This window comes from Haemorhous mexicanus, chromosome 3, assembly GCF_027477595.1.
Source record: "Haemorhous mexicanus isolate bHaeMex1 chromosome 3, bHaeMex1.pri, whole genome shotgun sequence".
In the NCBI taxonomy this organism is placed as follows: Eukaryota; Metazoa; Chordata; class Aves; order Passeriformes; family Fringillidae; genus Haemorhous; species Haemorhous mexicanus.
This window is the reverse complement of record NC_082343.1, coordinates 53,322,479-53,344,669: the sequence shown is the minus strand read 5'-3', so window position 1 is coordinate 53,344,669 and position 22,191 is coordinate 53,322,479. Positions and strand designations below refer to the sequence as shown.

At 42.4% G+C, this 22,191-nt stretch overlaps 1 protein-coding gene across 3 annotated transcripts; it reads right to left on the bottom strand.

Annotated features, from left to right (window-relative positions):
* Positions 1-10,052: 10,052 nt before the first annotated feature.
* On the bottom strand, positions 10,053-21,656 carry LOC132325038 (uncharacterized). Of its 3 annotated transcripts, none has more exons than XM_059841849.1 (3): positions 21,247-21,656; positions 20,552-20,773; positions 10,053-18,261 (listed from the first exon to the last, which is right to left on the bottom strand). In XM_059841849.1, exon 3 carries the CDS (start codon positions 13,655-13,657, stop codon positions 10,682-10,684), a length of 2,976 nt encoding a protein of 991 aa, XP_059697832.1. In that variant the 5' UTR covers positions 13,658-18,261; positions 20,552-20,773; positions 21,247-21,656; the 3' UTR covers positions 10,053-10,681. The 3 variants fall into 3 exon arrangements, with proteins under 3 accessions (XP_059697832.1, XP_059697830.1, XP_059697831.1); XM_059841847.1 differs by having other exon boundaries at positions 21,471-21,656; XM_059841848.1 differs by having other exon boundaries at positions 10,053-20,773; positions 21,471-21,656.
* Between the last annotated feature and the right edge of the window lie 535 nt (positions 21,657-22,191).

Here is a 22,191-nt window from a genome sequence, read left to right as displayed (position 1 = left end):
GCTTTTGCCTTTTCTTTTAAGTATCTGGACTCAAATTAAAGAAGAAAATTTATAATATTGGATTTATTTGGCCAGAAAAATAAAATGGAAAAGGCTCTTCAAAACATAACAATCAAACAGTGAAATAGATATGATATTTAAGTTTATTAAAGTTTAACCCTCTATTTAACCCTCTGCAGACTATTAATCTAATGACTGTTTGTGAGAACCATCGGAGAGAGGGAAATCAATAGTGAGGCTTTGCAGGGCTACCACTGGCTAAGCTGCAGCTGCAGGGGACACATCTGAAATCGACAAGGAGAAAATCCCTCACAGATGTCCCTTCTCACCAAAAAGTGATGTCACAGCTCTAGAAACCTCCAACTTCTATAGGAGTCATGGAGAGAACAAACTTGGCTTCATCTGTGTGCACCACCCAGAAATGGCCTGCATGGATCATATTTGAAACCAAGTCAACACCTACATTCCTGCACAGGCACCCTCTATAAGTCAGAGGACAACCTCTCCTGGCCATAGGAAACACAAGCAACACCTGAGATTTCAGCAATTGCTGCAGACCAGGAGGAGGGCAGACAAATTCTCATCTTTGCTAGGTTTCTGTGCCAAATCCAACTTTATTTTGTGAGGCTGGGTGTGTGTTGATTATTGTTATTATCAGACTCTCCACAAATCACCAAATATCTGAATTTGGGGCTTCATATATTGTCTGATCCTCTTGTTTGACCTCAGTCAACCTCATTTTTCTTTTTCTCCTAATCCTAGAAAAGAGCTTATGATATTCCCTGAGACTCTCAAGTATCTCAGAGTTTGAGAAAACACATATTTCACTACCACAGTCCTGAAACCTAGGACTTGTAAAGTTTTATACGAATTCAAAGTTTGTTCCACACAGAAATCCCAAATAGCACTGAAGCTGGAAAATGCTTCTGTTGGGAAAATGTGGGAAAACACTCCTGCTGACATGCTTCACATACTTCATCCTCAGGCACACCAGTTTCACACAATTTTAATTCATGGTCACCTAGGGAAGGGGAACAAATTGGGATTTACTGCTGGCTGTGGGCAGTGCTTCATTTGTTGGGTTTGGTGGTGGTGGCCAGACACACAGTTTAGTAAGTTATCAGGTCTCCATACTTCCTGACCCTAAGAAAACCTCAATTAAGGAAAACTATTGATTTTTTTTTGTGTTGCCAGTCAATCAGAACCAGACTCCAACACACAGGTAGGAGCAGTTGCCCATGCCCAGCTCCTTCCTAACAGTCTGCTCTTTCAAGGGTCCTGCTAAGCTTTATGGATCTCCTATTCCAGACGAGAGCATTTTAATCTTGCAAATTACTGCTTACTGATGAAAAAGGGTGCAGATTGAAAAAAGTCTTTTGTTCTAAAACACACACCTTGAGAAACTTACATTGCTTATCTGACATCCTATTTTGCACGGTGGTGGCATAACAAAGGCTGACACTCCATCTGAGAAAGAGGGCAGCACAATAAGGTAAGCACAAAACTGGATTTAGGGAAGGCAATATACCTCATGTCAGATTAGGTACCTGATGGCAAATCTCATGCCATGTAGCTGGTCAAGCTGTTTCAGATGACTTGCACAACTGATATAAAGCTATTTATTTATATTTCTATCAATGGATAATTCATGGTATGTCTTTTGAATAATTTATTGTAAGAGCTCTTTAATATTCTTTAGCGTTTTATTTGCCTCCTATAATGTTGTTTAGACATATTAATCATTCAGAATAAGATGAGGGCAAATTCTAAACATTTCTTATCTCCCACAACTTCAAAGTAACACTCTACTGAAGAAATAAAGATATATGAATGCCAAAAAAATGCTTTCCCCTTAAAATATTCCCTTCCAGTATGACTTCTATGTCATTTGTACTCAGCACACAAGACTGGAAACATTTTGGACTCCTTTCAACTCTGCTGAGGCCAATCCAGATGTTGAACGCAATATTTTTATTTTTAACTTTCTATTCACTCAACACTAGTCATTGCCAAAATCTGCCTTTCTCCTTGTGCAATCTTTTTCATTAGTACAGAGAAATATATAAAATGTTTTCAGCTGAAACATGCAGGAAGAAATGATAGCCAGTTTATGTGAGAATAACTGATGAAACTATTTATTAAATATTGCCAGCAAGGCACCAAGAGTAATTACACCCAGTTGTCTTCCATTCCTCTTTGCAAAGATGACATTTTCTCATTCCTGTCTTAATTTCTCATGATTTTGTCATAGTCACTAGCAATAAAAGAGACCAAGCTCGTATTCCTTCCAATATTTTTTTTTTTAAAAAAAGAGAAAACCTGCATTTTTCAGTGAGGATTTAATAATCTGGAGTGAAGTCTAATTGATGACTTCTAGAGTGAACAAAATATCTGTTAAGGAGTTTCCAATTCAAATAGACATTTTGCCTCGAATCACTTCGTTTCTTTCCCTAGATACCATTCTGAACATGGGGGAGAAATGAAGGAACAGAGGAGTAGAAGGGGGAAAGAAGTATTTTGACTACTACATGTATTTACATATAAGGAGTTGCAAGAAATAGCACCAGTTGAAACCAAAGGACTTGAACTATGCCACTCCAGAGCATGGACAGAAGCCTGAAAAATAAAAGAGAAGGAAACTTTATTTTCTGAGAAAAAAATATTTCAAGAAAGTAAGAAAAGCACACACCATAGTGGGGAATGTTTTTAAAGCCTTCTTTCAAATCTTCTTGGCAAATGAAGTTTTGTTTGGTTTGGTTAAAGGCAGTGTGGCTTATGCCTTTGGCATTCAAATTTACATCCTAATAAAAGTGTGCTTATAAACTTAAATAACCACACTGCACAGTCCCAAACACTGCACCCCTGAATCTAAAAATTGCTACTGCCAACATATGTATTTTGCCCAGATCTCTCCATCTGCAATCAATTACTTTCCTTACTAGAACCAAAATTCCCAGTCTTTTACAGCTTGCTGACAATTATTAAACTGTAGTGCTGCTCTCCAAAAACTGCAATATTTTTTATCATCTTTCCAATTCCATATCAAATGCATTCACTCTAATTATGCCTTTTTCCACCAATTTGCAAAGACCGTGCTGGATTCTGAGAATGGAGCTGAACTTCCTTCATTTCACTGAACATCCTCAACAAAGGGAGCTGCAGACCAAGGTAATTCCTCATTTATACCTGTGCAGCCCTGTTGCCTTCAAATTATTCTTTCTGATACCCACATATAAGCCAAATTCCAGTGCCTTATTATTGGTGAAGTTGATTGGAATGTATTAGTCTGTTGACAATGCACAACGCACATGGAGAAATAGATTAATTTCCTCTTTCTCCCTCACATCACACTAAAGGACAAGGTTTGTTGAATAAAAAAAAGCTGTTATTTTCCAGACCAATTTTCACACTCTGCATGTAATTTAAAGAGCTACCTGATGTGACTTGTGATTTTGCTGGCCCTATTGAAAGCAAAAAATAGTGCTGTTTTCCCTACTGCATCCTACTTCATCTGGAAAGCCCTAAAGGGTCCTGGGAAAAGTTGCCTTTACTTAGCCAAATCAGACAGAGAATAGAGATTGAGCTGGTCATTGCTAAATCTAATTCCTTCCGATTCAGTCCAAGTGCTTCAGAGTGATAGAAGGTTTCTACAGTGTCAGAGCATAATACAGTGCCTTTCAGATCCCATACAGAGAATACAAAGAGAAGAAAATTCTGATAACCTTCAAATAACTCCCTTCACATCACTGAGAATTTTTTTCAGGCTTAGACTTCAACATGAGAACTTACAAATGCCTTTCTATATGAAGTTCCAGCTGAAGAGACTGAACATCTGCAAGCTTTATTTTCTGGTAGACACGTGGATGGCAGAAAGCCTGCTGGTACCCAGAACTGTTTTAATCAATTTTCAGACAACAAAGTAAAACAGACCCAAAAAATCACCCTGAAGAGATACCACAACTTGTAACCAAAATAACACATCAGACAAGAATCAGTGGGAAGTGACATGAGCTACAGTTGCCTTGACTTCCTTCAGACTATGACAAATCCCTGAATGCTGGGCATATAAAGAAAGTCAACAAATTAACACTGGCAGAAGAAAATAAGGAATCAGGCCCACTACATAGGAAGGTGCTGGCATTTTTACAACATTTACTACTAATCCTGTAGTATGTCTGATTCTAAGTGACAGCACGTGGCATTATCATAAATGTCAGTTTCATTATTGTTGCCACTTTCACCCCCTAATCTTAGGGAAAGCAGAGCTGTTAAGATGTTGGAAAAGCGATAGAATATTTTATCCTGATGTTATGGACATATGATCACTTGTAGCACTCTGCTGTCATGAAGGGGAAAAGAAGTGCTAAAGCTTCTGAGCTGCTCACATAGGATTTAGCAAATTACCAGGTCAACAGGTATAAGTGGCAGAATGGGGGAAGAGGAGCTGCTGGCTAAACTATTTGTGGTGCACCTGCTTCAGTGTGTGTGCACACATGGTAAGTGGGGGACTTGGAGGGGCCTACCAGAGATCACACAATGTTGTAATGGGATATCAAGGAGTTATCTGCATGTGCTGAATGAGTTGTATGAGTCACTGTAAAAACTCCTCACAAAACCTGACTACCATGCCATCTTGTACTGTACTACATACATACATACATACATACATACATACATATATATATATATATGTATGTATGCACCCCTCTGGTTAGAAAAAAAATAAGAATCTCCAAGACTCTGAAATCATAATTGAGTTTCTTTCAGTTATCCTTTTAATCTCTGCAAAATAAAAATTTAATAATATCTCTGTAAAAACTACAGAGAAAGAGGGAAAACAACTGTGGCTCATAGAAGAGTGTGACAAACATCAGAAATGGACCAAGATGCCTGACAGTGCTGATGAAACCTTTCAGCTAGGCTAGCTGTATTGAGGGTAGAACACCCCAAACTGGTGACACATCCACCATTATACTCAATGCCATTGCTCATTGCAGCATTGCAGCTCCTAGTTGTTTTCTGGGACCAGCATTAAGGATAACATACCCATCACTCCTTCAAAGATTAAATGGGATTTATTTTTTTTTTTTTAAATGAGTGAAAGACCAATAATCTTTCATTTCTTTTACTCAGAAGTGCCTTTTCTCATTCTCATGTGCTCACATTCCATGTAAAAGAGCTTTAATATTAAAAGCATAATGCCAGTAGCACACAGTCCTTAGAAAGAATAGCATTAGTCAGCTTCAGGAATTTCAAACTTCAGTTGATCTTAAAATTAATTTAAGCAAATATAGGAGTTGTAAAGCTAGTAAGAATATGCTCTTGACTGACACTCTTTGGGGTATCATAGGCGTTGGTTGTAAATTAACATTTTTTACATTCACCAAACATCCTGTTAAGGCTTCTTAAGATTAGGCAGTTCAAGTTACAATCAACTTTGTTTTTAAAAAATAAAATCTTTCTTTGAACACCAACCTTTGCCCTGAGGCACATCTGCTGAGGAAGAGACAAAAACAGGTTACATCATCTTGTTAGTTTAAGATGAGGTCCTCAAAATATATATTGAAAACAGAATCTTAAGAAATCACATATTTTATTTTTATTATTCCAGGAATACTGAGTTGGCAAGCTTGTCCTTGAACTTGCAGTGCCAAAATTAATACAATTATGCACAAAAGTCTTGTATTATACAAAATACAGTTTATATTTTCAAAATATTAATACTTGGCAGAAGGTCTTTCACCATGGAAGAATTTCAGCTTGCCTAACAAACAACTAAACTTACTGAATAACCCCACAAACAAGTATTTACTTAAGTGAACATGAAAAAAAAAAAAAGGAAGGTTGCGCTCCCACTTTCACCCAAGAAGAAACACAATTGGAAAGGCAGACCCAACTCTCAGGGGCACTTCAGTAATGGGTTCCCTCTTTGCGCAGTGTCTCATGCTTGGGTTCAGATAAATGTCTCAGCACCTTGCAGAAATGATGTCCTGATTGCCACATCCATGCTGTCTCCTGCCCTCCCAGCTCGATGCAGCCATGGCAGAGCTCTCCCCCCACAGAGGTGTACTAGAGGCTGCAGAACACCTTTGACCAGCACACTCACCCCTTCCAGCAGCACCCACAGCACAGCTGCTGGCCATCAAGGGCTGATGTACCCCACCTTTGGTGGAAGTGAGACTTCACCCCTTGCTAGCCATGCGAGGGACACAAAGGTGCATCTCCCCAGCCTTTTGCCCTTCTGAATCCTCTTCCTTGCTCCTCCAGCTGGAAGTGCATGGATGGGCTGCTCCATCTGTTACCTGAGCTTGGGAAGTGTGAGCCTAAGGAAATCAGTGAGCAAGATGAAAGGGAGAGCATGGTCACTCATCTTGAAAAAACTCATTTCCCTTCCCAAATGCATCTTCCTCAGTTCATCCATCTTCCTGCCACCTCCCATTTTGAAGTGACTTGCCTTTCCTTCCTTTTTCTTTCTCCCTATCACAATCAAATTGTCTGCCTCTTTCATTCACCCTCTTCAAGCATAACATAGTGCTATGGACAGGCAATATTTCTTCAAGGGTGTAAAACACACTTCATTGTGCTGCAGGGATAAAACCATGCCTGCCAGTGCACCTCCAGACAGGAGGGACACTTGCCTCTTGTATAGATTTTAGCTTTGGAGGAAGCTCACAAGAGACAGTAAAGTAACTGCAGGTGGGAATTCCAGTATCAAAGACTTCTTTAGGCCTGATGGCTGGTACAAATTTTTGTGTGGCATTCTCATGACCCTGGTATTGTCCTGAAAAGAGAAACAGCCCATTATTCTTTATTCACCACTTCTTAGGATTTAATACAGAAAATAGCCCAGGAAGTGTATCTGTGCATCCTCAGGCACCCACAGACAACTTGCTCCAGTTTTCAAAAGTTCAGAACTTTCAAGCCATTTTTATTTCCATGAAATCTTCACCATTTTCAGCTGTTCAAATATCATTGTTTCAATAAAATACTGGCACTGCAATGTTCCACAAGAGTGTTTTAAAACAACTGAATTATAAAGTTTTACCCAAAGGGCATTTTGTCTCATTCAAATGGAATAATAACAAAAATTAATCCCAGGGGGAAAAAATACATCTCCAACAAGAGCTTTTACAGTGAATTTAATTTTATTTGTCCAGTTGACACCCAGTCTTTAGTGAATTGAGTGAAAGCTGATTCCTCAGAATAGATTCACTTTTCTTACAATTATGGTGGAGAACTTTCTGTGTCATGTTAAATCATTGCCAAGTAATGATAATTAAACATATAGTCATGATCATTACACGTGCCACGGAGCTTAAGATCTGAAAAATTCACTCATAAAAGCTTCAGAACTAGATAGAATGAGTTAATTGGATAAATCCAAAAGACTGGAAAAGAAGACAGTCAAAATAATTTGGCTTCTTACCATAGTGTTGGTCGAGTTGGCTCCTTCATGTTTGCCAAGAGAAGCAGGGAGTGGGGTTAGGTTCAGAGCCCAGATCTCTTGGCTCTCTGGTTGGTGTCAGTCTAGAGCTCCATCAAGCAGTGCAGCTTGCACTCAGAATAAAGGGCTTTTTAAAGATGACTGTGCTACCATATAAACCCATAATTCTGACAGAAAATTAAATGTCTCTCTGCTGGGAGAGTAATCCAAAGGGCACGAAGACACCATTGGTTTTTCCAAGAATCTTCAGATTGAGGTTTTCCATGAAAGTTAGGTGTTTAAAATATTTATTTGCAAACACTGGCAGAACCTCCGAAATACCTTCCTTCAACTTTAGGTCACAAACCCTGCAAAACTCTGGCCCTCAGTCACAGAAGTCAAACAGTGAAGCATCAAGTATCTTGTCCAGATTACTTAGCTACTTCTTCTGGAATAAGTACTTTATGATAATGTCATTTTGCAAGATTGCCAGAAGGATGCTTTCTCTTATTCTCAGGATGTTTTGTCCAGGATTTCACTCAAACCAGCTGCTCCTTCAATCTCATTTATTTTTATTTTGCACTATTTCACATGCATTAAAACAGAGATTAGAAGCCTGAAAACTTGGGGGGAAAGGCTGCCAAATAAGGTGGTATTAAAATTTAAAATTAAAATTTACTGTATTAAGGAATTACATCCCCACAAAAGTGTTCCAAATTAATCAAGGGATAGTTTAAGTAAAATTTAGCATGGCATTCAGCATTACCTAACTGCTGGTCCTACTTGCTACTGATGGAAGCTTGTTATGCCATGCCTGTGTAATGACCCATGAGAAGTGAATATATTGCCTAAGTCAATTTCTTACAGAGTATTTACAGGTGTTGCAAAATGTGGCTAAGACAATAGCCACGACTTAATATCCTGGTTAGTAGCACATCTACACAGCCAGCTGACTGAATTATTGTTGAGACATACTCTAACTAGCCTTAATTAAGAAGCAAAATAAAGCAGGCTTTGTGGAAGTCAATTCAGTAATGGCTAGGTGCTTTCCAGCACTAAGTGAGGTTCTATTAAGCTACAGCCTGAAATACAGGTATAGCAATGAAAATGCTGGTGAAATAAAGCCACAAAAACTGAACCAACTGCATATCCTCAGAGTCAATCCTGTCCAAGTAGGGCTCAGACAACAGTAGGAAAGTAAGTATAAAAGTTCCTAGAGCTTTCCCTCTGGCAGCTTTCCCAGGACATTTCACCCAGACACAGAGCCTCTATGCAAGGGTTTCATCTAACTCTAGACCCTTTTGCCCTAAACAAGACTATATCAGTGTGCTTCATTCTCAGTCACTTTTTTTTCTTACAGAAAGACTCTTGTAAGTCAGTAATCTCTCGGTCTGATTCTTCAAAAATATCATATAGAGGTGTTTATAATACTTCTGTTCATGCTGCTTCTCTTCTAGAAAAACACACCATCTAAATGAGATTTTTATACCAGGCATCTCATGCTAAGCAAGGTGCTAGAGTTCCAGATACTCCTTTGGCTCCCTGCATCATGGAGCAGCTTGGCACTGCTTGGAGCTTCAGCAAGTGGTACCATTTTCAACTTGTTTCATCCAGGGTTTGCATGGTGATGGACAGTCAGGCTGTAAGCCTGGGAAGCTGGAAGGGAGCTTGTTTGCTCAGCCTGAATCTCTAGGGTATGCTCACTGCTGTTCTAATGTAAATGTTTATGAGCGACGCAATAAAATATTAAACTAAATGAATAATTGATATTTACTTTATAGTAATTCAGAACCTTGCTTGTTTGAATAAAATCCATTATTTACAATATTCTACTTAACTAGGAGTGATTTCTCTTTGTTCATGCCACTTACTAATTACTTGTTCCATCTGACACATTTTCCAGAGCCATATTAGGATGGTTATTGGATGTCACTGTTTAAGGGTTTAGTATCCATTTTCCAGATACTCTCTAACATGAAAAGAAGAACTTCACAAACATATTTCTTGCACAGTGAATGATCTTTATCTTTAATAAGTCTTTGACATACACAATCATTATCAAGATGTAGGTATATTAATTAAAGCTGAATGATGGGAAAAGATCCCCAAAGTGCTTTATCTAGCACACAGCTTGAATTCAATACACTAGATTTGTGCTTATAATATGCATTATGCAGGAATATTGAAATGACAATTTCATTTTAAAAGTTTCTGAATATTAAAAACTGCATACCTGAAGTGCATCCTCCAGAAAAAAAAATATTCATTTGTTAAAAGGCTTCAGTCATCCAATTAAAGAACAGAAACTGAACCTCATGATTAATGCAAGCCCTGAAAAGTGAGTAGTTAAAACTGACAGTCTACAAACAGCACATAGCTTGAAAATTATCCATCCAAAATACTCACAGCAGATTTTCAAATTCCAAATACAGGTAATACAAACAATTCACTTTCATTGCAGTTAATTATGTAATCAGTTCAATTAGTACAGTCCAATCTCAGACATCAATTAATATTACATATCCATGTCTTGGTTTGGATAAGACAGGTGCCTGCTAAAGAAGGCAGGAGCTTCCCCTGAAATGGAGAATGCAAACCCTCCCCACCCCTCCAAATTGCTATGAATTTTAAATTAAGGGGCTCTCAGGCAAAAAAAATACGGGAGCAGGGAATAACAGTTCTTTAATAGGGAAGGGGGGAAAAACCATAAAATGATAAAATAAAAACAATGCAGTACACTAAAATGACAGAGTCAGAACTCAACCTGACACCCTGTTGGTCAGGGTGCTGGCAGCAGTCCAGTTGGAAAAGTGGCTGCAGTCCTCCTGAGGTGTCAGGTGTGGTTCTGTTGGAGCAGGGGGTCCTGTAGAAAAAGGGTGATTCTTCCTCCGCAGATCCGTGGAAGAAGAAGCAGCTGCTGTTCCTCTGGTGAATCCAGTGGAGAAGCTGTGCTGGTGTGTCAGAATCTCCTGATTATATCTGGATAGCAATGCTCGGCTCCTCCCTCTGGGCGGAGCATCTCACAATGGGATGTTACAGTTCTTATCAGCCATGCAGTGACATTCAATAGCCTCTTATCACGGGATGCCCCCTGCTGAGGGAGGAGTGATTGTGATCTCGCAGGGAGAGAGATAAGGGGAAATTGCCCACTTAACACCTAGACAACTGCCATACAGATGGTAATAGAATACATCCTGCCTTGCAATCCAGAACATAATCCACCCCTTATTCTATTTCCATCTGCATCACAATGAATCCTTACACACAGTTCTCACTTAAGACTAGGTTTCCCTGTGGTACACAACGGCTTTCTCCATCTTTCTGCATTACCCACCAAGTGTAACCAGGTCCTTGAGCAAAAACAATTCCACGGATGGGTTTGTCTTTGCCTGAGGTGGGAGTAATCCAAACAGTCTTTCCTAAAATACCTTTCATGTGTACAACAGGGACTTTATCTCCATCTACAGTGTGCAGGGGTTCAGACTGGGCAGGACCAGCTCGATTGATAGACCCTCTGGTGTTGACCATCCAGGTGGCCTTTGCTAAGTTCATCTCCCAATTTCTAAAAGTCCCCCCACCAAGTGCCTTCAGGGTAGTCTTGAGTAGTCCATTGCACCGTTCAACTTTCCCGGCAGCTGGTGCATGGTAGGGGATATGGTATATCCATTCAATACCATGTTCCCTGGCCCAGGTGTTGATAAGGCCGTTCTTGAAATGGGTCCCATTGTCCGACTCAATTCTCTCAGGGGTTCCATGTCTCCACAGCACTTGCTTTTCCAGGCCCAGGATGGTGTTCCGGGCAGTGGCGTGAGGCACAGGGTGGGTCTCCAACCATCCCGTGGTGGCTTCCACCATGGTCAGCACGTAGCGCTTGCCTTGGCGTGTCTGGGGCAGTGTGATGTAGTCGATCTGCCAGGCCTCCCCATACTTGTACTTGGACCACCGCCCACCATACCACAGGGGCTTCACTCTCTTGGCGTGTTTGATGGCAGCACACGTTTCACAGTCATGGATAACCTGAGAAATACTGTCTTTGGTTAAATCTACTCCTCGGTCTCGTGCCCACCTATAGGTGGCATCTCTACCTTGATGACCTGAGGCATCGTGGGCCCATCGAGCTAGGAACAACTCCCCCTTATGTTGCCAATCTAAGTCTATCTTCGACACCTCTATTTTTGCTGCCTGATCTACCTGTTCGTTGTTTCGATGTTCCTCATTAGCCCGGCTCTTGGGGATGTGGGCATCTACGTGGCGGACTTTCACAGGTAGGTTCTCCAACCGAGCGGCAATTTCTTTCCATTCCTCAGCAGCCCAGATTGGTTTTCCCTTACGCTGCCAGTTGGCCTTTTTCCACCTTTCCAGCCAGCCCCACAGAGCATTGGCTACCATCCACGAATCAGTATAAAGATAGAGCCTTGGCCATTTCTCTCTCTCAGCAATGTCCAGGGCTAGCTGAACAGCTTTGAGTTCAGCAAGTTGACTTGATCCACCTTCTCCTTCGATAGCCTGAGCAACCTGTCGTGTGGGACTCCATACGGCTGCTTTCCACTTCCGGTTCAACCCTACGATGCGACAGGAACCGTCAGTGAAAAGAGCGTAGCGTGTTTCCTCTGCTGGGAGTTGGTTGTATGGTGGAGCTTCTTCGGCACGTGTTACTTGCTCTTGTTCCTCTTCATCAGAAAGACCAAAATCTTCACCTTCCGGCCAGTTTGTAATTATCTCTAAAATCCCAGGGCGATTCAGGTTTCCAATACGGGTGCGCTGTGTGATGAGGGCAATCCATTTACTCCATGTAGCATCAGTGGCATGGTGGGTGGTGGGAGCCTTTCCTTTGAACATCCACCCCAGCACTGGTAGTCGGGGTGCCAGGAGGAGTTGTGCTTCCGTGCCAATCACCTCTGAGGCAGCTTGAACTCCTTCGTAGGCAGCCAAGATTTCCTTTTCTGTGGGAGTGTAATTGGCTTCGGACCCTCTGAAGCTTCGACTCCAGAATCCCAGTGGTCGGCCTCGAGTCTCCCCAGGCACCTTCTGCCAAAGGCTCCAGGACAAACCATGGTTCCCGGCTGCAGAGTAGAGTACGTTCTTTACCTCTGGTCCCATCCTGACTGGGCCAAGGGCAACAGCATGAGCAATTTCTTGCTTAATCTGGGCAAAAGCTTGTTGCTGCTCAGGGCCCCAGTGGAACTCGTTCTTCTTGCGGGTGACCAGGTAAAGAGGGCTCACGATCTGACTGTACTCGGGAATGTGCATCCTCCAAAAGCCTATGGCACCCAGGAAAGCTTGTGTTTCCTTCTTGCTAGTTGGTGGAGACATCGCGGTGATCTTGTTGATGACCTCAATGGGAATCTGACGCCGTCCATCTTGCCACTTTACTCCCAGGAACTGGATCTCTCGAGCAGGTCCCTTGACTTTGTTCTTCTTGATGGCGCAACCGGCTTCTAGCAGAATCTGGATGATTTTCTTTCCTTTCTCAAATACTTCCACTGCCGTGTTCCCCCACACAATGATGTCATCGATGTATTGCAGATGTTCTGGGGCCTCACCCTTTTCCAGTGCAGTCTGGATCAGTCCATGGCAGATGGTGGGGCTGTGCTTCCACCCCTGGGGCAGTCGGTTCCAGGTGTACTGCACGCCCCTCCAGGTGAAAGCAAACTGAGGCCTGCACTCTGCTGCCAGAGGAATGGAGAAAAACGCGTTAGCAATGTCAATGGTGGCATACCACTTTGCTGCCTTGGACTCCAGCTCGTACTGGAGTTCCAGCATGTCTGGCACAGCAGCGCTCAGTGGTGGAGTCACTTCATTCAAGCCACGATAGTCCACAGTCAATCTCCATTCTTTGTCAGACTTGCGCACAGGCCAGATGGGACTGTTAAAGGGTGAGTGAGTCTTGCTGACCACCCCTTGGCTCTCCAGCTCACGGATCATTTTGTGGATGGGGATCACGGCGTCTCGATTCGTCCGATACTGCCGGCGGTGCACCGTCGAGGTGGCGATTGGCACTCGTTGCTCTTCCACATTCAAGAGTCCTACTGCGGATGGGTTTTCTGACAGTCCAGGCAAGGTGTTCAACTGCTTAATGTTCTCTGCCTCTACAGCAGCTATGCCAAAAGCCCATCTGAGTCCTTTTGGGTCTTTGTAATAGCCATTCCGGAGGAAGTCTATGCCTAGAATACATGGGGCCTCTGGGCCAGTCACAATAGGATGTTTCTTCCAGTCTTTCCCAGTCAGGCTCATCTCAGCTTCCAAAAGGGTCAATTGCTGTGATCCCCCCGTCACCCCGGCAATGGAAACAGGTTCGGCCCCCACATGTCCCGATGGTATCAGGGTACACTGTGCACCAGTATCCACTAAAGCATCGTACCTTTGTGGTTCTGATGTGCCAGGCCATCGGATCCACACCGTCCAGAAAATCCGATTTTCCCGTGCCTCTCCCTGGCTAGAGGCAGGGCCCCCCTAACCCTGGTTATTATTTCTTCCCTGGGCATACATGGTAGAGGTACCCTCAAGGGGATCTGACGGATCATACTCAGCAGCTCGGTCATGGGAGGTTGAGGCTACCTTCACTTTACTGGAGTTCTCTCGGTTAGTGTTTCCCTCCTTGAGTTGACGCACCCTTGCTGCCAGGACTGAAGTGGGTTTTCCATCCCACTTTCCCATGTCTTCCCCATGGTCCCTCAGAAAGAACCACAAGTCAGCCCGTGGGGTGTACCCTCTCTCTCTAGGTGGAAAATGTTGGGCTCTAACTCTGGGGCCTGTGACTCGCACTGGTGCAATATGGGAATTGTTCCTTCTCACCGCCTCCCTCATCTCCCTCATCTCCTCTCTGAGTTCTTGGACCACGGCAGAGACATGAGCTTGCATGGGGCCATTGATCATACTTTCATAATTTCTAAGTTTGTTTGCCACAGAACCCACTGTCTCTCGGTTGGTATCAGCATTGATCGTTGCAATGAAAGTGGTGTATTGAGATGGCCCCAGATTTGCCAGACTCCACAGCATCTGCCCTGTGCACCTGACCTGGTCGGGGTCATTATCATGCTGTCCATCTCTCCCAAAGAGTACCTCCAATACTGCCACTTCCCTCAGCTGTTGGATCCCTTCCTCAAGAGTCTTCCAGCGCATTCTGTGGTGCTGCTCCTGCATTCTTTCCCTGTGGACAAATCTCTCTCTGACACTTGTTAAAAGCCGCTCCCAGAGGGAAAGGGACCCTGGCTCCCTTACAAAAATCTGATTGATACCGGAGTCCTGAGTTAAGGGTCCCAGATTCCTTGCCTCACCACCATCCAGTTGCACACCTGTACCCATAAGGTCCCAGACCCGAAGTAGCCAGGTTGTATAAGCCTCACGTCCCCGTCGTACAATGTCTTTGTGTAGATTACGGAGACTTTCGTAAGTCAGGGACTCGGTGATGATTGCAACCTCTGGCTCCCCTGTGGGTTGTGAGGGCCCTCCCCTATCTGGGTGCTCTGCTTTTGTTTTAGATCTCCTTGTTTCTACAGGGGCAACTGCTGCTGGCTGTGACTGCCTCTGCAGTTCAGCTGGAACCTGGACAGTTGTAACATCTGTGGGTTCTGCTGCTGCACTATTAGATTCTCTCTCTTCAAAGCAGGGGGAGGGCTCTGCACCAGCTGGGGAAGTGTACTCCTTCAGGATCTGGCCTATCTCACGCATCTCCTTCACCAGACCCCCCACCCAATCTGGGTAGTTCACATCTGGCACGGGCTGTGGGGTAGGAGTAGGCTCTGGGGCAACAGCATCCCTGGACTCTGGTGGCGTGTTAGGTTCTGATGCAGGTGTCAGGGTAGTTATCCAGGTTAGTCTCTCTCTCTCTCTAAATGCTAAATAGAACAGGCCTATCAGCAACACCAGCCACTGTATGATATCATTAATGTTTAGATTGGATCTGAACCCTTCAAAAACTGGTGGGGTGGACCCAAAGAGGTGATTAAAGGGTTGGGAGAAAATTTCCCCTGGTGTAATTTCCTTACAGCAGGTGCCATTATTAAAGTAACCCCAAAAACACATAGTTAAGGTGTGATAGCTGTGAATCCATGTGCCTGCCTTCCAGAGGAAGTTAAAAATCCATGAATTCCTCACCTTATTCACCCATAAAACAAACCGGATAATAGCCACAGTAGCCTTGGTTATAGGACCCATGTTAAGATAAGGGCCTACAAATGGGAGAAATACAGCCATGATCACGTGCCACCCAAACCAGGGTAAACTGGACCACATGGTGTCACTTGATGAGGTTTGTATAGCCACACAAAAATTAGATTACTCAAGAACTGTTATTCCCTTTTTGTTTATTTGCCCTCGAGCCCCACGTTGGGCGCCAAAAATCTGTCTTGGTTTGGATAAGACAGGTGCCTGCTAAAGAAGGCAGGAGCTTCCCCTGAAATGGAGAATGCAAACCCTCCCCACCCCTCCAAATTGCTATGAATTTTAAATTAAGGGGCTCTCAGGCAAAAAAAATACGGGAGCAGGGAATAACAGTTCTTTAATAGGGAAGGGGGGAAAAACCATAAAATGATAAAATAAAAACAATGCAGTACACTAAAATGACAGAGTCAGAACTCAACCTGACACCCTGTTGGTCAGGGTGCTGGCAGCAGTCCAGTTGGAAAAGTGGCTGCAGTCCTCCTGAGGTGTCAGGTGTGGTTCTGTTGGAGCAGGGGGTCCTGTAGAAAAAGGGTGATTCTTCCTCCGCAGATCCGTGGAAGAAGAAGCAGCTGCTGTTCCTCTGGTGAATCCAGTGGAGAAGCTGTGCTGGTGTGTCAGAATCTCCTGATTATATCTGGATAGCAATGCTCGGCTCCTCCCTCTGGGCGGAGCATCTCACAATGGGATGTTACAGTTCTTATCAGCCATGCAGTGACATTCAATAGCCTCTTATCACGGGATGCCCCCTGCTGAGGGAGGAGTGATTGTGATCTCGCAGGGAGAGAGATAAGGGGAAATTGCCCACTTAACACCTAGACAACTGCCATACAGATGGTAATAGAATACATCCTGCCTTGCAATCCAGAACAATCCACAAGCCCTCTAACATGCCACTAAGCCCAGTGCACACTCATGTTTTGTGCTTACTTATTTAATTATGGAATGTGAAGTGAAGGAATATCCTTTCCCTGCTAAAAGCAGGGCTGCTCCATGCAGCAACTCTCACGACCTTTCTTTTTTCTCTGCAATGTGAGAAACACCCAGAAAGGAGGAGGAACCATGTGTGTGGGTTGCTGCCAGAAGTTCCTCCACCAAATTACACTGTAAATCTCCAGGACTAAAGAATGCTATAATACTGTTATAATAAACATAACATAACTCAGACAAAAAGCTTTTCACAAATTAAGTGCCAAGTGTCTCCTCCTTGAGACATAATCAATGCAATTGTGGAGTGGTTGAAAGGCAGGCTGCATGCATTTAGCCTCTTGAAGAACAGCTTTGAAGAAGGGTTCCCAATAATCATGTGAGTATCCTGCTTGCTAATTCTTATTGATAGATTAAAAACTAAGTGAGTATTAATGCTGGCAAAATATCAGTCACCATTTCTGGCTGATGCTTTACAGGTAAACAAGAGCAGATTTCTATGATTTTGTAGCGTTGTGCCAGTAAAATCAGTCTGGAAATACAAATTGCCAGGTTGGAATTTATAAAGTTACTTCACCTCAGAGTGAACTCTGAATTTTGCAGGGAGTTACTGGAGAGTTGGCATGCACAAGAAACGGTGGAGTGAACTTCTGGGGGAAGAAAAATCACTGATTATTTCAGAGATCACCTAGAGGAGGGACCTCAGACTAAAATCCATCTCCCCTTTAAGCTGAACTGAATGCAAAAATCATTACAATCATATCACCATTGAAGAAATTTTTGATTCCACTGCTGACTTTTCAATTTACAGTCTTCTATATTTTGCGGGTTAGTCGAGGCTACACCTGCATGTATGTGCTTTTTCCCTATGTTCTATTTTTTAGATATGTTATATGCAACTACATTTAAGTTTTGTCTACAATTTTGCATAAGAAAATTTCTATTACTAGGAGCTACACCTTTTGTAGGTGTAGAGGACCTAACACACAATGCACCTACTTAATTGTTATTGTATTGTCCTTAAGACAGACATGGCAAAACTTGATCAAATTCAGAAAAATAATGCTGGAACTAAAAAAAAAAACCACAACCACATTAATTCCAATCCTTTACTCCAATCATGTGCTATTTTCCTTGCATATAGGGCAGCTTTAGGTTAAGATTGATAAGACTTTAGACATCTTTGACTTAGAAATATGAAGTACCAGTCTTAGTTAATCATATAGGGTCTTTTACAATCCATTGGAAAAAAAGGAACTTTTAAAGAACCAATCACTTCCCAGAGTAAGCATCCACACAAGCCAAGTGAATTGCCTTCTGGGAATATCTGTTTTTCTCCACAGACTTCAAGAGAGTCAGGGTGTCTGCATTGTAAAAGTCTGTAATGAATACTGCTGACTGGATTTCATTTTTAATTAAAACAAAACAAAACAAAACAAAAGTCTTCAAGAAAAATGTGTATCCACATATTTTGAGCTTCTGTCTAGCAGTTTAACCTAAACAGGAAATCAAGATGGACAATCTAGGACATGGTGAGAAATAATGCAAAAAACAGACAGAAAGAATCACAGTGTCATGAATATTTTAATATGTCCAGTACTGTGGCTTCTTCAGGAGACCACAACTTCTGAACAAGGCAGCATCACTCATTTGGTTCATGCCTGCATTTGAACTTCAGCAAAGTATGAAGAAAGCATTTCAGATTGAACACAGCCTTGGCAAAGCCTTTTATGCAGGTAGGACTCTTCTCCCTGGGCAGAGGCAGGAGCAACATGTGATGTACGGACTGTAACCCCATTCTCTGTCACCCTGTGCTGCCAAGGGGGAGGAGGTAGAGCTGGGAAGCAGGGAGGGGTCGAGAGGAAGGTGTTTTTAAGATTCATTTTACTTCTCATTATCCTGCTCTGATTATGTCAGTAATAAATTAAAATAATATCCCAAAGCTGAGTCTTTTTTTCCTGTGATGGTATTCAATAAGTGATCTCTCTTGGACCTTATTTCAACTCATGAACCCCTTATTATATTTTCTCTCCCATGTCCACTTGTGGAGGGGAGTGATAGAGCACCTTTGGAGGGTGCCTGGATGCCAGGCAACACCCACAAGTGGCCTAATAACTGGTGAAATCAGAGTAATTACTTGAAGTAAAGTAATTCACTCAAGCCATCGGGGTTTCCATGTCAGTGCAGGCCCAGAAATGAGGAACGAGGTAATTCATCATTCTTTTTCAAGGAGTATGCATGTCCTTCCAGGCAGCAGTACAAAGGGAGGCCATGAGGCTGAGAATACATATGAACATTGCTTTCTAGACACATTAAAGAGTTTTCCACCTGCCAAACATTAAAGACACCAGCTACACTGCACAATGTAGTTTTCAAGTCAAAGTGCCTGAAGCTTCTCTGTGTCTGTTTCCAGACCCATTAGATCAAGGTCCAATTGATTTTGGTTGCTTCTTTAAATCCTTGACTTCTTAAATGTCCAAGTATTGTCTTTTTACTGCTGCATTTTGTAGTGCAGTATCCTTCAGGGAGGCTTGACATGGATTGCTTCAGCCTGAAGTTAAAAGGGGCAGCAGTACCATGGATTGTGTGACCCTGCTATCTTCAAAAACCACCTTTCCTCAAACTGTAAACAAGAGCTTGCTGAGGATTTATTAGAGCATGTGGAGTGTAAACAAAAGCCTACAAGGATCGTGTCAGATTACACTACCTGCGAGTGGTGGTTTGCAAGGCTCTCTGAAGGAACCTACTGCATTTGTGAATTACTGCAAGCCTGGCAACATCACACAATGATGAGAGCTTAAGAGGATACTGGGTAATGATTTGACAAATCATTCTCCATCCTCTGCAGATATAACATGCTTAGTGATAGCTGAATTTTCACATTGCATCACTTTAAAATGGCTGGTTGTAAACTTGACTAAAACTAAAAGGATTAACATTCCTTAGATATTTCACCCAAATCAGCTACTCCAAAGGAGGCATTTAGCCCAAGCATTTCTCATGTCTTCAACTTTCCTCTGTGACACAACATTCAGAAAAAAGTGAAAGGTACCTTTAAAAATTTGTTAGTGAATTTAGTGTTTGTGAAAATGAAAGATTTATAACCCTAACCAGAGCCAAGCACAGTACATTGGAGAAATTTACAGAAGTCAGCACAAGTTCTTCAGCTCCAGCCTGAAACACCCTAAATTCCTGGTCCTTCCTCCAATTAGCATTATTGGCTTAAAAATGATAGTGAAAATAGTGCTCACAACACAATCATGCATTGCTTATACTTGGTGAATGCTCACTGAAGAAGGAACTGCCTTTCTTTTTAAACACACCTTCTGAATTAAGGTGTACCCCATAGATCACCTTTCACACAGACATATATATTTGTTCATTTGTTTTCTCAAGAAAGAGATTCCAAAAATTAAGTTAATGTTAGGGAACATGTAAAGGGCTTGCCCTAAAAATACCAAACAATCCCCTCTCATGCTTCCCCAGAACTGGAGCTGACCTGAACAGAATAATTTCAGACTATTTGCTGGGAAATGCCTTAAACTGTGCCCCATAGTGTGATATTGACATAACCTATGTCTGCTCTGTGGACTCCAGGAGCATTTCCCAGTTTTGGTCACCATCATTCCCCTCCCCACACAGACACATATCCTGGTTCCCATGTAGAAATACCACCCCAAAAAAGAGCATGCCAAAGTGAATGGCATTGGCTTCCACTGGGAAATGAAGATGGATACTGGTGGATAGGGAAATAAGGACTAGAGAATCAAATGCTATTTATTTATGGATCAAATATGAAAAGACCAGCATAAAAAAAATTCCATGTATTTATACTATGTTTTCTTGAGTTCCAGATACACATAAATCTATGGAAAAAGTTAAAAATTTGGTCCATTTCTACTGCTGTTGACAGGGGATCCATTTAGAAACCCTTCTTAATTTTAGAAAGAATGCATATGCAATAAAGGAACATAATCAGACAGAGAAAAAAAGGTGCAAAAAAGAAATTCTTAGAGTAATTTCTTCCCACATTTCCTTTACCTTTGGATAATGAGCATGCTATCCAAACAGCTGACTATATAAAACTGCCAATGCTGTGGTCCAGACAAAATAGTGATGAGCAGCTAATCAGAAACCGCCCTAAAATAAATCCAGCACAGTATTCTTTATCCTGAAAAGCCTGTCTTGGCACCAGTTTGACTCTGTGAAATGTCCATCTTCGTACTTTACTAGGAACTTTTCTCATGTGGGGTATGAACGTGCCTGAAATAAAGAAAACACAAGAGGCAATAATCTTTATTTTTCAGGGAACTGCTGCAACCTTCCCTAGAGCTGTCCTTCTCAGAAAGCTGGGGGGAACAGAAAACTTCCCACTGGCATAGACACTTGGTGTGAAGTGTGAGGGACTCCAGGAGCCTAGTCAGCTGCTCCACTTGGAGCACAAAGTGTCGGGATCCTGGGTACAGGAAAGATTAATGGAAAGAGGAGGAAAAAGAATTGGGGCAGGGAAAGGAAGGTGCCCCTCTACAGAGCTGCCTAATGAGATCTTAAACTTAAAGCCCTTCTGTCAATATTTGCCATGATCTGAGGAAGAAGCAGGCTGCTCCGCTTCATGGTGTCTGCAGTGCCTTGCCCTGCACTGCCCCTCCTCAGTGCAAGGTCTCAGAGAAGGAGGCAGGCAGGACACTCCTGCCAAAACTCAACCTTGAAAGAGAGACCCCATTACGTTATCTTACCTGTGCCTGTGGTCTCAGCTGTGGCATTGGCCCCTCTGTGCTCACCTCCGTTCAGTTCCACAGCTCTCCCCAAGATGAGGTGTCCCCCACAAGTCAGGTGGGTCTCCAGCCACAGGTCTGACACATCTCCCAGACTCCCTGCAGCCAGGTTTGCCCCTCACTCTGAATTTGGCTATATTGCCTACTAAGTTCATGTTTTGGACTGTGATAGATCACTGACTCACCTCCTGAGGATCTCTTGGATGACCAGTATTTTTGGAGGCATGCATAAATGGGAGACTGCTCCATGTGTCTGCCCCAGAACAATTGGAGACTAATGTGTTTTCATTGGTGAGAGAGCCAGGCAAGTGTCTATGTATCAGATGTAAAATGATATTGAAATAACAAAGCATTTACTTAAATTCACATTGTTCAACAAAGCGCAACCTCACCTATTTTCCCTTTTCAGATAGGATATTGACAGGTCCAGTTTTTTGTTCAGTTCACTTGAGACTTTAACATAACAACTGAACCTTATGCTGTTAAATTCCCAGAAATCATTTTTATGTGGCCAAAGAAAGACATGGACACTAGAGATTTTAAGAAAACACAGCGGTGTTTATTTGATTTTCTTGTTACATAAATGGATTTTATGTACTGGAAAAGTAACTAATCTTGATAGATGTGCATGTGGTAATACAGCTGATGGTTACTGAAGCCAGACAATGTGAGCTTTCTCTTTCCAAGCCTCTTATTGAGGAATTGTGCTGATACTTAAGTAAATAAAATGACAAAAAGAAAGGGGATAAAAACATAGAGCTGATTAAGATCAAATTAAAAATAAATCAACAGCAAGTCCTACTGAAATGCAACTCCAGAAGCTACAGCAGTGTCAGAGCATAATGCAAATGAAGAAAAACGCATCGATCTCTAGACACAAGCACAGCAATCGTTTCTTCATATACA